A 14793-nucleotide genomic window follows, 5' to 3' on the forward strand; every position below is an offset into this window, starting at 1 on the left:
CCACAACACTATCAATGTGAGAGCCGCATAGTGCCAGCACTGCTCTAGTGATGGGATGTGGCTTTTTTTTGTGCAATGCAACATGCGGAGACGCACGCAGTGTAAATGCACGGCACTGCGTTGCAACACAATTCTCTCTGATGTGTTTGCGATCCCATTCATGATAATGAATAGGATAACCGTGCAAAAGCGCAGGACTGCATGCAACCATGTCTTGCGGTGGGATGGGGACAGCAGACAGTGCAGTCTATGCACTTCTGATGTGCCTGCAGATGCGTACTGTGATGAAGATGCTGAAACGCAATCAGCAATGAGCGGATGGAAATGAGGCCTTAGGGAGAGGAGTTCCAAAGCAGTGGTCCATGAGTTCACTTAGTGATGAGCCGAAATTTTGCGTATTTGCAATTACAACTCGAAATTGTAATTCATAATTATCAGAAAATTCATAATTTTGTGTCGTAATTTCACATTAAATAGTAATTTCGTTTTTAATTTCATGTTACTCTTAAGTTCTTGTAAAACAAGAAAATGACACGTAATTACGGGTAGCATGAAAATGTATCCCAAAAATACTCGCAATTGTGAAAATTTTCATAATTACAAAAATCTCATCACAAAAAACGATCGTAATTACAAAAACAATTTTTTGTGATTACGATTTTTTACATGACAATCATAATTTCAAAAATAACGCGGAATTTCGCAAAACACTAATTAGCACATTGCGATCATCACTAATTTCACTAGCAGCTTGTAAATATCAAAAGTGCAAAGCTACATTCTGGCAGATCCCATGTTACATATTTCTCGTGCATTAATATGTACCGCTCCAATGTGTTACTGGGTGGATTATTCGATTTGAAGTTTAGAGAGTCCAAAAAAAGCTTGTGTTTGGTTATTTTTATGCCTCCTTTTACAGAGATGAGGCCCCCCACCCTGGGAGAACTTGGAGAGTATAGATATCAGCTATCTAAATGATTAATTCTTCAGTACACCAGATCTTTTCTTTTCTTTCTAGATCTATTCTTTTTAGTTTTTTTTTCTTACTCTGATTTCCTTTTTTTGCTTTTCCTTATCCCCTTGCTAGGTTTTTTTTTATTTTTCCTTTTCGTTCTAGAATTTTGTATTTTTTAATGGTTCTTTGTTTTAGCTCTTATTGATAAACCAATTTTTCTTTGCTTGTCTTGACAATGATGCAAACATCTGCCCAGGAACGCTGGGGCACGTCTGTGAAGTCAATTATTTCAAGTCCAGGCTAAGAAAACGGTGATATCCTAAAAAAAGAAAAAGCCACAAATCTATCTTATAATTTACTCCATTCAAGCAATGCATTCATTCAGCAAAAGCTTCAACATTTTGGATCCTCCAAGACGCCTTTCTCACAATATTTGGTATGCGGACTCCCTGGATCTTATAAATACACTGGACTCATCACTCTATGGGCCTGATTCACAAAGCGGTGCTAACAGTTAGCACGCTGGTGAAAAGCCCTTTATCACGCCTAAAATCTGTTTAGGCATGATAAGTTTAGGTGTGATAAGTTTAGGCATGATAAGTTTAGGTGTGATAAGTTTAGGCATGATAAGTTTAAGCACCAACTGGGTTAGCACGGCAGTGCACAGCTGATCAAAAGTTTTGCGCTAGCAGTCTGGTGCACTTCGCATAGAGTTTAATGGCGCTGCTTTGCGTGCGGGACTTTGCGCGCGATCTAAACTTATCACGCCTAAACTTATCATGCCTAAACTTATCACGCCTAAACTGGCTTTTCACCAGCGTGGTGCAATGGTTATCACGCCTAAAGTCTCTAACTGGGTTAGCACCGCTTTGTGAATCGAGCCCAATGTCTGTCAGACAAGGTCACAGTTTTGTCTCTCAAATAAATGTCATGAAGATAAAAGTGGTAGTGATTCAGTGTATAGCAAGCACCCACGGTGGGAAATAGATGTGCTGTGACTTGTAGTGCCTCTGCACACTCCGGCACCCCAAAGACTTCTCCACAGTCAAGTCAGCACCATCAGAATGATTCAAGCTCTTGATACAGCTTGAGAAAGGTCTTTGACCGAAACAGCGCTGCTGTCGCTGCTAAGCTTGTTATGCTACTTTTTCATCAATAAAAGAGCTTGAATCATTCTGATGGTGCTGACTTGACTGTGGAGATGAAGATAAAAGTGTGCATATGTAATGTAAGATTATTTTTAGCTGAACTGTTCATGTTTGCTACATTTCATAAGGGATTGATTTGTTTGCAGTTCCCCTATTTCACCTGTAAGTGTCTTTGTGGCTGTAGCACTTAGGGCTCTTTTCCACTAGCAATTGCTAGCGTTCGCGCTAAACGCTAGCGATTGCGATTCAGCAAAAGTACAAAATTTTGCGGCGATTTCCCAACGTTTGTGATCGCGATTTTGCTATGCTATGCACTGCAAAGCAATAATCATTCCGCCGCGCGATCGCGATTAGGAAAAAAACAAATCGCGGTAGTGGAAATGACCTACCGTGATTCCTATGTTAAAAATCAAACCGTAGCGGTTTGAAAATCACTAGTGGTTTGCGTTTTAGCCATCGCAAACGCCGTAGTGGAAAAGAGCCCTTAGAATTATTGAACAAGTGCAAAGAGTGACACCTGCAGGCAGTTTTTAGTAATCATTTGCCATGGATGTTTTCCAACAAGTTACATTTTGGACACAAGTACAGAGTAACTTTGAAAATTGACCTGAAACCAATTCAGGAAAAAAACAGAAACAAAACCTTGTGCTAAAAATGAACAAATAAGAAAATAAATCAACCGTTGCTGCATGACACAGATCCTTAGGAACAGAATTTTAATTAACCGCATGGCAGACATGTTTCTGTACAGATAAACCTTAAGAAAAAGTTGCATACTGGATATTTGTAAACAGAATCACAAAGAAGCCAAAAAAATTTGTGTTGAAACATGGAATCTCCAGAGCGTAGGATTAGAGGTAAAAAAATAAAGTGCCTTTAATTAGTATGTGCTTCTTCGGGACGCCCCCAGCCTTTCCCGCAGGGTCTATAGTAACCCGGATCATTTCTTCTGCAGATGCTCACCGCAGAGAGGTCTGTGTCACTTCTACTGCACAAAATGGCTACATCCCTTTGTCTACATCACATTATCTAATATGCACATTCATTAGGCTACCCTGACTGTACCCCTGTAAGGGAGAACCCCGCCAAGCACATAATACCACTCCTATTTAATTTTGAGAAAAATACAACTCTTAGGGGGGAGTGGATGACCTCTGGTTCAGCTGCTGGATACACGTGGCAGAATTTGAACTTTAATGGGAAGGTCAGAGGTGATTAAAAAGAAAAAATCTACTTTCCTGGAGCTTCCACCAGCCCCTGGCAGCCATCCAGTGCTCTCGCCACAGCTCCGGTGGCTTCTAGTCCCCTCAGGTGCAGATGCCCATCTTGCCAGCTCGGCATCTACTTGCGCTTCAGCGTGCAGCTCATGGAGTCGCACTGACATCACCTGGATGATGTCAGCGTCACTCCATGAGCCGCATGCTGAAGCGTAGTAGAAATTTTGTACCAGAGGGGACCCCGGGCCACCGGCGGGGAGCAGAGCTGCGGTGAGGGCACAGGACAGTTGCCAAGGCCTGGAGGAAGCTCCAGGTAAGTATATTTTTGCTTTTTCATCACCTCGCACCTTCCCTATACATCTAATTATTAATGGCCAATTTCATCACTTCCATGTACTATGAGCTCTTACCTACACAAACTGTTCATAGCATTTATAATCTTTTGGCTCTCATGAAACATGGAGGTGGTAACATTGGTCAGTCATTGGCCAATCAAAAAATGGGTATCAGGCTTTAGGCTTGGGGGAATTGTAGCTCCTCCTCTATTGTTTATTCAGAGCTCTGCTGTATTGGGAACAGAGATGAGGTTTTGCTCTGAAGAACTTGGTCCATTTGTCAAGCAGGGTTCTATTGTATATGCACCACACAGCAGCCTGGGTTTGGAGGCTGCAGGAATGGCGGATGGGCAGATAGAAGGTGGAATGGGGTGAAGAATGTCTGTAAACTTAATACCAAGAGGAAAAAAGGTAGAGTATGCAGGTATCCAATAACATTTCCCACATTTTCCAGGGTTGAAAGGCTTCAGCCTCCCTTTCACTCAAACATGCTGGTAGACACTGGATTTGGGTTAGAGTATATCAAGATAGGTCAACGTTCAGCCTCTTTATTTATTATAATCTTAACTCTGACCAACCTTCAGAATGCTTATCTCCAGTAATTCTGAGTGACAGGTACTCTTGCAGAGCAATCACCTGCAGTCACTGTGACAATGTGAACCTGAAATCCAGAATCTCATCTGCAGACAGAAGCACGGCATGATCTCATGGTTATAACAGCTGCTGCAGAGTCACCCTTTAGGCTGGTTTTATGTTTGATATTTGCCATGCGGTGCGCACACCGCATAAATGATGCTTCATATGACCCTGCGCCATGGTGCAGCGATAGGGTCATAGGCATAAGCCTGCCCCACAGCTAGTAATGTACTCCCTGCTGGGCAAGTACGTCTGCACATGCGCAACACATCGGACCATGCTCCTGCTGTGCGCACTGCTTGCGTCGCACATTAACTTGCATTACTGCAGAATCTCTGCAGTAGACATGGATCATGCGGTAACATGCTACAGCCTATGGCCTCAATTCACTAAGATCATGCTGGAGATACTAAGGCAAGAGATAACTTACCTTCACACAGTGAGAGAGTTATTTTATCTCTTCGTTCCTTAAGTTACCTCTTCTGTAGTTAATTTACCTCCTCTGTAGTTAATTTACCTCCTCTGTAGTTATTTTCACACGAAGTTAATAAACAGCCTGTCTTTAACTCTGGAGTTATTTTAAGGATTGAAGAGTTAACTTAAAGACAGAAGAGTTAACTTTAGGTTTGCCTGAGGTAAAATGTTTCCAGAATACTACATGCCTTATCACCATGGTTATAACTCTAGAAGAGTTATTAAAGACAGGAGATAAGCTTAGTGAATTGAGGCCTATGCGTCGAAATTCTTACGACACGCCACATCGCCTGAAGTGTGCAAGCCTCCATAGACGTGTCTGGCTGCTGCGACGGGCAAGAGTACCGCGGTGCGACACAGTGTGCAGGTGAGCAAGGGGCCTCAATCAGAATTTAGATATGCACCTTGTACCATCCCTGTCAGCCAATCAGATTCACACACCACCTGACTGGTGGCGCTTGGTAATGCAGATGGTTCCTATTGAAATGGTCTTTATGTTAATTTTTTGCTCATTTATGCAGATCTAAAATGGATCAGCTGATCAGCTAGCACATATACATATACTGTATATGCCTAAAATGCCTAAACATAACATTTGCAGAGTTTAAAGGGAACCAGAGGGCCCAGAAAAAAGATTCTATACATACCTGGGGCTTCCTCCAGCCCCATACTCAGGGATCGCTCCCACGCCGCCGTCCTCCGCTTCCTGTATCCGGCGGTACCGGGTCCCGTAGTTTCGGCCAGTCGGCGGCAGCACGCGGACAATTGTCCGCATCACAGGGGCTCCCGCCATACCCGTACGCGTGCAGCTGCATACTGCGCAGCCGCACGCGTAAGGGTATGGAGGGAGCCCTTGCTCATGCGGACAATTGGCCGCGTCCGCCGGAAATGAGGGGACCCGGTACTGGCGGATCCAGGAAGCGGAGGACGGCGGCGTGGGAGCGATCCATGCGTATGGGGCTGGAGGAAGCCCCAGGTATGTATAAAAGCTTTTTTCTGGGCCCTCTGGTTCCCTTTAATAGGCAGAACACCTAAATGTTACCTTTTTGGTATCAAGTGAGTCTTCTGCAGAAGTATAAAATCCTGGTTTCATTTTTTTTTTGTAGCAGTGAACACTTTATTTCACACAATAATGTGAGACGCTATTAGATGGTATGATAAGATCTGTCCCTGGAGTTTTCCTTTTAAACGATAAACATTTACAGTAATTCAACAGCTGAATTTAGTCCCATTTATTCCAAAAGTTGAATTTGCCTCTCAAACCTGAGCTTTTTTTTTAACTGAACCTGAAGCGAGAGGCAGCCATATTTGTTTCCTTTTACACAATACCAGTTACCCAGCTTCCTGCTGATCTTCCTGTCTGCAGTAGTGTCTGCATCACACAACTGAAACAAGCATACCACTAGTCTTGTCAGATTTTTGTCAGAAACATGATCTGCATGCTTGTTCAGGGTCTATGGCTAAGAGTATTAGAGGCAACTTGTATTATTTAAAATGAAAGAAATATGCCAGCCTCCATATCCTTCTCACATCAGGTTCCCTTTAAATTTAATTAGTGAATTCAATATCCCCAAAACCCCTTTTTTCAATTCATTTTGACTGCAATATCAAAAATCTCAGGAATAAGTGTTCATTAAAAAAAAAATCTATGATGTCTCTGTGCTTTCTTACCATATACTCATATTCTGCAGCTAAGTTTGTGACAAGATTGCATTATAGGTACATAGCTCCCAACTGGACCCTCTTTTGGAGGGACAGTCTCTCTTTGGGAGCCCTGTCCATCTGTCCCTCTTTCCTCCTCATTTGTCCCTCTTTCAGGACTTTGTCCCTCTTTCTATGTAATTACATATATTTATATAAATATTTCTCTACTAAAAAAAAATGGGTTTGATTGACTATAAACTTGATTCCTATCCTTTAAATGGATATATTACTAATTTTAAAATGTTAATATGAAGGTAATTGAACCAGGATAGAAAGGACCAGTGTGGCTTGAATTATAAAACAACATATTTTTCTTATAAAATCTTCATGGTATGCGTCACTAGAGGTGTGCTTAGGGATGTGGCAGGGGCGTGGCTTAAGTGTCACTCTTTCTCAACTCAAAAAGTTGGGAGGTATGTAGGTAAGACAAGGTAACATATTCAGGCTACAAACATTGGGTACTGGATCTGATTTCTTAGATGTGCCTATGTAGGATGCTGCTGTACTGGCTGCCATAATTCAATCTGGGAGGCAGTGGCGTCACTAGGGGGGTGCGGTAGATGCGGACCGCACCAGGTGTCACCAACAGAAGGGGTGACACAAAGCTCCAAGCTAAAGGAGTAAGTCTATGTAAAAATATACCTTTTTAGCCTGGTGAGGTTTTTGTCTGGTGAGGTTTGAGGTTCATGGGATAAGAGAGGGGTGACCCCATAGGTTTCCATGCGGGGTGACAACAACCCTAGTGACGCCTCTGCTGGGTGGGTCTAGATGTGCTTCTGATCATATGCTGTATAGTTGCTATTGCTAAGGTGGTCCTAAACACACACAAGCTGACATCAGGAGGACGCAAATTGAAACCTGACATTGATTTGGGGTTTTGGCATCCAAACACACAACACAGACACATATAAGAGTCTTCTCTTATGGCTTCATTAATACAGAATTGTGTTTTGCGCAGAGTCCTCCTTTAAAGGATAAAAATTTGGTGACTGTAAGAAGAGTCATCAACAGTCAAAGTTTCTTGAAATATCCATTGAATGCTTAAAGGGGAACTAAACATTTCAACTCTGATTACTTCACAAACAGACAGTACACTGTTAGAGTACCGTATAAAAATATGCACATTTTATGGCAGTATTTCTCCTTATACATTCTCAGTAATTCCAAATTAAACCAGAACTGCAAAGAGCAAGGGGAGCGCAGTTTACAATCTACACAGAAGCTGCCTAAAAAGATCAGCTGAGAATAACAGAAGGCCAAAGATATCAGTGATTATTTGCTGGACGCTAATAAAAGCCTATTGAGCCAGAGAGAGAGGCTGGGAGAGGTCCAGGGGTAATGGGCAATGGCTGCAACAGGCATACTCACCATATACAACATCTACTGGTGTATAATGATGTCATAAAACAAAAAAAAGACATTAATGTACATTTTAATCCACAAAAAATAAAATGTATTGCAGTAAGCCTGAATTACTGCAAGATGGCGATATCGTCATATTTCAACTTAGACTTAAAGCGTACCTGAAGTGACATTAAAGAATAAAAAAAATACATACTCAGTAGTGAGAAGCCTCTGGATAGTATAGAGGCTTCTCCGATCTTCTCCATTGAAGCGTTGGGTCCCTCTAACTACTGCTGTCAATTATGCAGCTCAAGGGCACGCTCCCCATGTACAAGCACAGTCACACTGCATGAGTCCTGGCTGGACTGCGTAGTAGCATGAAGCCGGACCTGCACAGCTTTTTACTATGTGCTTCGTGCTACTGCGCAGGCGCATCAAGATTTGTGCAGACAGTGTGGCCGCTCCCGTACAATGAGGGGAGCATGGTAGCGAAGAAGAGGAGGGTTCCAGCTAACAGGGGAGGGGTCGAAGAGGATCGGGGGAATCTCTGGAGCATTCAAAGATTGCCCTCCACTAACGTAAGGTTTTTATTGACTTCAGATTTGCTTTAAATTGCTGAGAAAAAGGCAATCCCTTCAGTTCAGCTGTATAAACCGCAGGGATCAATGCGGTACATTGTTTCAGCCTAGTAATGTCTGCCTGTAAAGTTATTCCAAAGAGTTCCAAGCACAGACTGTGGTTTGGGAGTGTCCAAGTTTGCTGAAAGTCAATGGATTAGTCCAGGTGTAGAAAATAAGTAACAAACTCTGAGCAGTTAATAACCCCTGCAGCATGATGATGAGTTTCTAGGCAGTAAGTGTTCCACAAAGAAAATACAGATCGCAAACTGGCAGGTTCAGTTTCTGACTGATTTTTTTTTTTTTTTTATTATTTTTTTTATTGTGGAACTCTGATATGCTTTTGTAATAATGTTAAGTGACAGTGGGGTTTCACTTTAACTAAACGTTGGCTAGAAAGATTTTTACTACCAGTGTGACTTTACTATACACTCAAAACAATTTATTTGACTTAAATTATGCTTTTACCAATAAAAAGTTATTGGGGAAAAAACAATTTGATCAGCCTCCTGTGTTGGTTAGTTCTTAGTTTATCTGCAGTAAAAGGAAACTATGCAACCTCTGGGAGAGCTGTACTGCTTTTATCACTATATTCTGGAAGTCTGCCATATTTATCTGTGAACGCTAATAGGAACTCCTACAGAAACAAGCCTGTAATTTATGTGTTGTAATTCACAGGAAGGAGGCCAACAAAGCAGGCCAAAGCTAAGCTGTTCCCTTTTGTTAAAATTTCAGTTCCAACACAACATTTTGAGTTCTGGACACTGTGTAGGACCTCTGACAGGATGTTATTGTTCTTGTGGCGTGTTGGGGAGAATTCCTCTGACCTCCTGTTCCTGTGACAGCGTGGATGCTGCTGTGAGCCAAGGGTGTCACCAGGACAGGACCAGAAATTGGGGAAATATCAACAGAGACACTGAGAGCAATAAAAAATGAAAGGTTTTAAACATTTTCCATTCTATACAAAAGAACAACACAAAACAGGAAAAAACCTTCAAGTGACCCCCCCTCAGGGTAATAACAGGCTGTGCCTATTTGTTGGTTAACTTAATGGAGGCAAGGTTACGTAGATGTGTGGCAAATTCTCCAGTCTATACTAATACAGGAAGTCAAAGTCATGCTAGCAAATGAAAAGCATTATCTGCCAATTATGTATCTGGTAGCTAATAAGTACGTGATTGGCAGCTAGTGGCTTTCCTTTGCTAGTATAGCTTCCATTTCCTTGGTTAGTTAAGATTTTAAGTTAGGAGAATTTTCTGCGCATCATTACTGACCAGGGATGGTCGGAAATGCCAATTTCTGTTTCTGCCGAAAATCCGCATTCCACCATCGCTAATTACCGCTACCGTTTCCACTTTCCACTAATGATTTCCCAATTTCGATGCGGATTTTCGCAGTAATTTCCGCCAACTTTAACATTGATTTTCTTAGAAAGTATAAGGTCTTTTTGAAAGATTTTTTTTCCTCTTATTCCCACTTGTCTGCTTAACATTCCCTGAAAATATTGTGTTTCTAGAACCTATGGAGGCTTTGCTATTAACCTCTATAGTCGGTGTCATAACACATAGCGGTTCCAATGCGGATTTTCGCGGTAATTTCTGCCAACTTTAACATCGATTTTCTCAAAAACTACAAAGTCTTTTTGAAATATTTTTTTCCCTCTTGTTTCTATTTCTCTGCTTAACATTCTCTGAAAATTTGGTGTTTCTAGCTTCTATGAGGCCTTTGCTATTAACCTCTAAAGTCGGCATAATACCGCATATAGGTAATGCAAAATTTCTGCATTTTACATTACAGTCAACAGTGACCAACTTTGGCAGTTAATAGCAAAGCCCCCGTAGGTTCTATAAACACCACATTTTCAGAGTATGTTAAGCAGAAAAGTGGAAACAAAATATTTAAAAAAGACCTTGTAGTTTTTGAGAAAATTGATGTTAAAGTCGTCAGAAATTTCCACAATTTCCACTTAAATCTGCCTACCGCACTTCCATTACCGATTTCTGAATTTCAATGCGGAAATGCAATTTCTGATTGGAAATTCCGAAAATTGCATTTCCGCGGAATCTGAACGAACATCCCTATTTCTGACCAATAAGAGCTGAAATAGTTTCCATTTGCAACCAAACTTGATTTGCAGGTTAAACCCCATCTGGTCATTATGGGGAACGGCTTCAACTTAGAACTACAGTTTTAAAAAAAAAATTAGAAGTCTTTTAAAATCTTTATGTCTCTGAAATCCCGCATGTAGCACTACTGCCGAGTAGAAATAATGCAGGCGGCCATGTTAGGCTGAACCTATCACAGCCAATCAATTCACCAGAAAATACAGCATGTCTGTGCTAGTGTCTCACACTACAAAGCTGTGACAATGACCAGCAGTCCTGTTTATAAAGCAAGGTCCCTATTTTATTTGGCCAGTTGGTACATATTAAAATGAGGATGAATGTTATTATTTTTTTGCATTCACTAGGCTGATATTACAGCGCATCAAATGTTGAGTAACACTCCCGTTGAGCTTGAATATTCAAGTATGAAAACACTGATGGCCATCTCCATTGTGTACAACGTTAACATCAGTAATCTAGTGTTTTTAGAACATCTCCTCCCCCTCAAGTGATTCTGTGAATTCGGGCATTCCTAGCCCTGCCCATCTCAGAAACTCCACCTCCTAGTCTACACGATGTACAGGAAGAGCGATGAAGGTCTGAGGGAGGAAGGCTCCTCATTACAGAAATCATAGTCAGAAAACGGCATTCTTGCCCAGAAACTGCTGACTCATCTGGCTGCAAGGGATTATGGGACAAATACATGAATATTTTGCTAAACTGAACATAGCAGATGTTTTGAGTTGCAATGGTTCCTGGATAAGGTATAAAGAAAAAAAATCTCCCAATGGCTGACATACTCTATTGCAAACACTCTACAGCTATATCCCAAATACAGACAACCTGTATGAGTGGAAACGGCAGCCATGCAGCTGCCAAAACTAACAGCGCCACCACCAGGCAGCCTCCAACAGTACATCTGGTGCAGGCAAAGTAAACCCCTGAGATTTCAGTGTTCTTTCAGTGAGATGAAACAGTGAGAAATGGACTTAACAACCTCCCTTCCTATTTTCTGCATTTATGTATGTTTCCTAAGAACGGGAAGAAAATATAGGGTCTCCAACCAGTCACTTGCAAGTCTCTTGCAGCTCGGCTAGCTGAGACTTGTCACCTGTCGTTCTGAACGGCTTCTCTTGTGTCATCAACCTCCGCTTCATGAGGGGGAATAAAAACTACATACAGTCATTTTTATAACAACTCTGTGCATATTGTATCTCAAACCAGCCACTATGCATAATGTACAGTATATCATCCATAGGTACCTTTATACAATCTCTATAATATATATTAAAAACTCTGATTTTGGATATTTACCAAAATTCACTATATAAGGGTATATTTTATAAATATATTGGAGGTTTTAATTGAATTTGATTGTTTACAGCTGAGATATGGTGCAGAACATAGTTTAGCTTTCTTCAACTGGCTACAACAAAATGGAGGTCAGCCTTCCCCTGGTTAAAGCACCCACACATGATTGGCAGCAGTTGGGAACTGATAGTGCTACTCCAGTGCAGGTACTGCATAATGGCTGCAAACACTTCTGTTATATTCCAAATCCTGTTGTGTGTACCCAGGGAGATTCCCAATCTAAGGTGCAAGCTAAAGAAAGGGCTTGGCTTCTCTGACTCCACTCATTCCTGCTGAAAAGCCAATAAAATTAGCCTTACTGTCAACCGAAGTTCTTACTTTGGATTGTGAAAGGAAGGAACAGAAACAAATCAAAGGAGTCGAGGACTCTGGTCAGTTTGCTTTTTTTTTTTTTTTTAGATTGGGTGACCCCCTGTGCGCACAGAAAAAGATCAGAGGTATAACAAAGGCACTTACAAACAGCTTGTGGTATTTGCACCAAATCAGCAATGTCAGCTTACAAACATTGCAAAACCTGCCTGATTCACTTCCTGGTAGTACCATTCCAATATTAAACGCTACCTTTGCTTAAATTCTGGAACCGGTGCTAATGTTTGGGTAAGCAGTTCAATATGCATGATTCTATGGCGATTTGCTCCACTTCCAAGAGTTGACCAGACTCCACTTCCAAGGGTTGACCAAATGACAGCCATGCAGACAGTTTCCCTTTAAAACCAAGATCAACATAGAACCTTCAACTTGGACACAGGTCTTCTAAGTCCTAACAGGAGCCTTACTCAGGGGTCATAACATTTCATATATTCTATGACTCAAGTGCAAAACGGAGAGGACAATAAGCTTCTCTAAAGTTTCCTAAAATATTTAAGTCCTTGCTACAACTCACATTCCAAAGACATAAGGATCTGACTTATGATCTGCAGCATTTCAAAAACTGTACTTCCTATAGAATCAGCCGACCTTCATACTTAACTCAAACCTAGCTTAGATGTTCTAAAAGGACTATACCCTTGCAAGATGCAGAGTTTATGTTCTTTGTAAATTAGGATCCAAAACTTAGCCAGTCTAAACAAGGTGAGAACCTCACTTTCATATCCTTAACAGTCTTGAAGGCTCACTTATGCTGCCATCCTTGGCTTGGACAACTGGAACCCATAGCAACATCCACATAAAATGTAAAACCTCTGCTTACTGTAAAGACAACGAGGTTTACTCGCCAACAAGATGGTCTCCCTTAACCACTGCTCAGAAGAAGTCCAAGAACTGCATGGCCTATACAAATTGATCTATCTTTTTAACATATCACCCGTGAGGAAGTCTTTTCCACATGAGGATCTAAGAAACTTACTCTTCATAAATGATCCATTATTTAAACAACTATAAAGACACCGCAAGGTGATTTAGTTTCTGTCCACTAAATTGTAGGCCTTCTTTTATGAATTGTCGTTAAGAAACCACCTTTACTTGACACCCATGAAACATTAAGGCTTCAGGCCCTCTCTCTTAACGATCGTGATGATATTTACTCAGAATTTCCCAAGGAGGCAGCGTTGACATCTGCTAAAAGATACTAAATGATGGGCCTCCGTTGCTCACGGCCCATAAAAATTAAGGACGTCTTCTCACCCTCAGAACTCTTTTGCTTACTGCCCTTCAATGTCCTCTCCTTACACACAGTATTTATCTCAAGACCAAACATGTTTGCAGTTCAAGCTCAAAGTTGTTAATCAAGCAAAAAACCCTTTTTGTGTGAAGAACAAAAATGTCCTGTGCAAGTCAAAAATCAAGGAATGACAGAAACTGAGAGGCTTCGTACAAGTTAAGTGCTCAAAAAATCCATGAGTAGCATACAACCAGTCAAAGATGACAAACGAAAGACCTTTCCCACAAACTATTTTTCTTTTGACTTTTGAAGAGCCCCCAATGTCCGTTTTCACAAAAAGTCTTGTCCCCGTACTCATTCCAGCCTACCACATCCAACGTCTTCACAGGTCCAGAAAGTGGCATCGATGTCTGCTCTTGCGATGCCTTTCAGGATATGTGACATAGAAATAGATTACAATCTATAAAATATTATAGTCCTGGGTAATTAATTGTTACATAAGGAGAGGAGGGGACAGAAAAGATTCGTATGACACCTGCAGCATTTTACAGCAAAAAACGTAGATATCTACATCATGTTAACCTTAAAAAACTCTATAAAACACTAGATATTAATAATAAAAAATATGCATATACGGCATGTAAACTGCTTTGGTAACATCGTATTCCAGATGTCGTCAGTGCATAAGAATTCCCCCCAGGGAGAGGAGAGGAGGAAGCTCAGTAAGCTGAGGGCTATCTCCGGTTGTTCCTACAGAGCCATCACTGTATGGAGGATAATCGCGGTCCACCGTCCGAGAGAAAAGTCGGGAGTCTCTGGGGGATCCGGAAGGCTCAAGGTCATAAGCTGGAGCGAGCAGTAAGGGAGATCATTAAGGTGCTGATGGCGGATAAAGTGCAGGCATTTGACGTGGAAGCACCTGATCCTTGTGCGTAGGCGTCTGGAACACAAAATAAGCAAAGTTGTTCTAAGTCATGCTGTTTATGCAAAAAAGGGACATACAACTGATGATTTCCACCTGCATTCTGAAATGATCTATCACTAGCAATAGCTTCAGCGCATCACAACCCCCATGAATGCCGCAGGCAGACTTGTCAGCCATTCCCACGACTCCTCACCTGCCGCTTCTCTCTGGAAAGATCTTTACTAGTTTCCAGCTCGCCTTGGATACAAATTCAGGTGACTATGCTTTGGCTCACAGCTCTTCTTCTCCTGTGGTTTCTGACCTCATGCAAAAATACATCCCTAACTGCCATCTCTACTGCCGTGGTGACCTAGGTGGCTATA

The 14793-nt window shown here is 41.5% G+C and overlaps 1 protein-coding gene across 9 annotated transcripts in view; it reads right to left on the minus strand.

Annotated features, from left to right (window-relative positions):
• Nucleotides 1-10814: 10814 nt before the first annotated feature.
• Nucleotides 10815-14793, minus strand: part of LOC137532531 (contactin-4-like) — a 434987-nt gene continuing 431008 nt past the window's right edge. For all 9 annotated transcript variants that reach the window (XM_068253129.1, XM_068253131.1, XM_068253134.1 and 6 more), the window contains one exon: nucleotides 10815-14446. In XM_068253129.1, the coding sequence (XP_068109230.1) occupies nucleotides 14346-14446 (101 nt within the window). In that variant the 3' untranslated portion in view covers nucleotides 10815-14345. The remainder of the gene's footprint in view (nucleotides 14447-14793) is intronic.

Source organism: Hyperolius riggenbachi, chromosome 9, assembly GCF_040937935.1.
Source record: "Hyperolius riggenbachi isolate aHypRig1 chromosome 9, aHypRig1.pri, whole genome shotgun sequence".
Taxonomy (NCBI): domain Eukaryota; kingdom Metazoa; phylum Chordata; class Amphibia; order Anura; family Hyperoliidae; genus Hyperolius; species Hyperolius riggenbachi.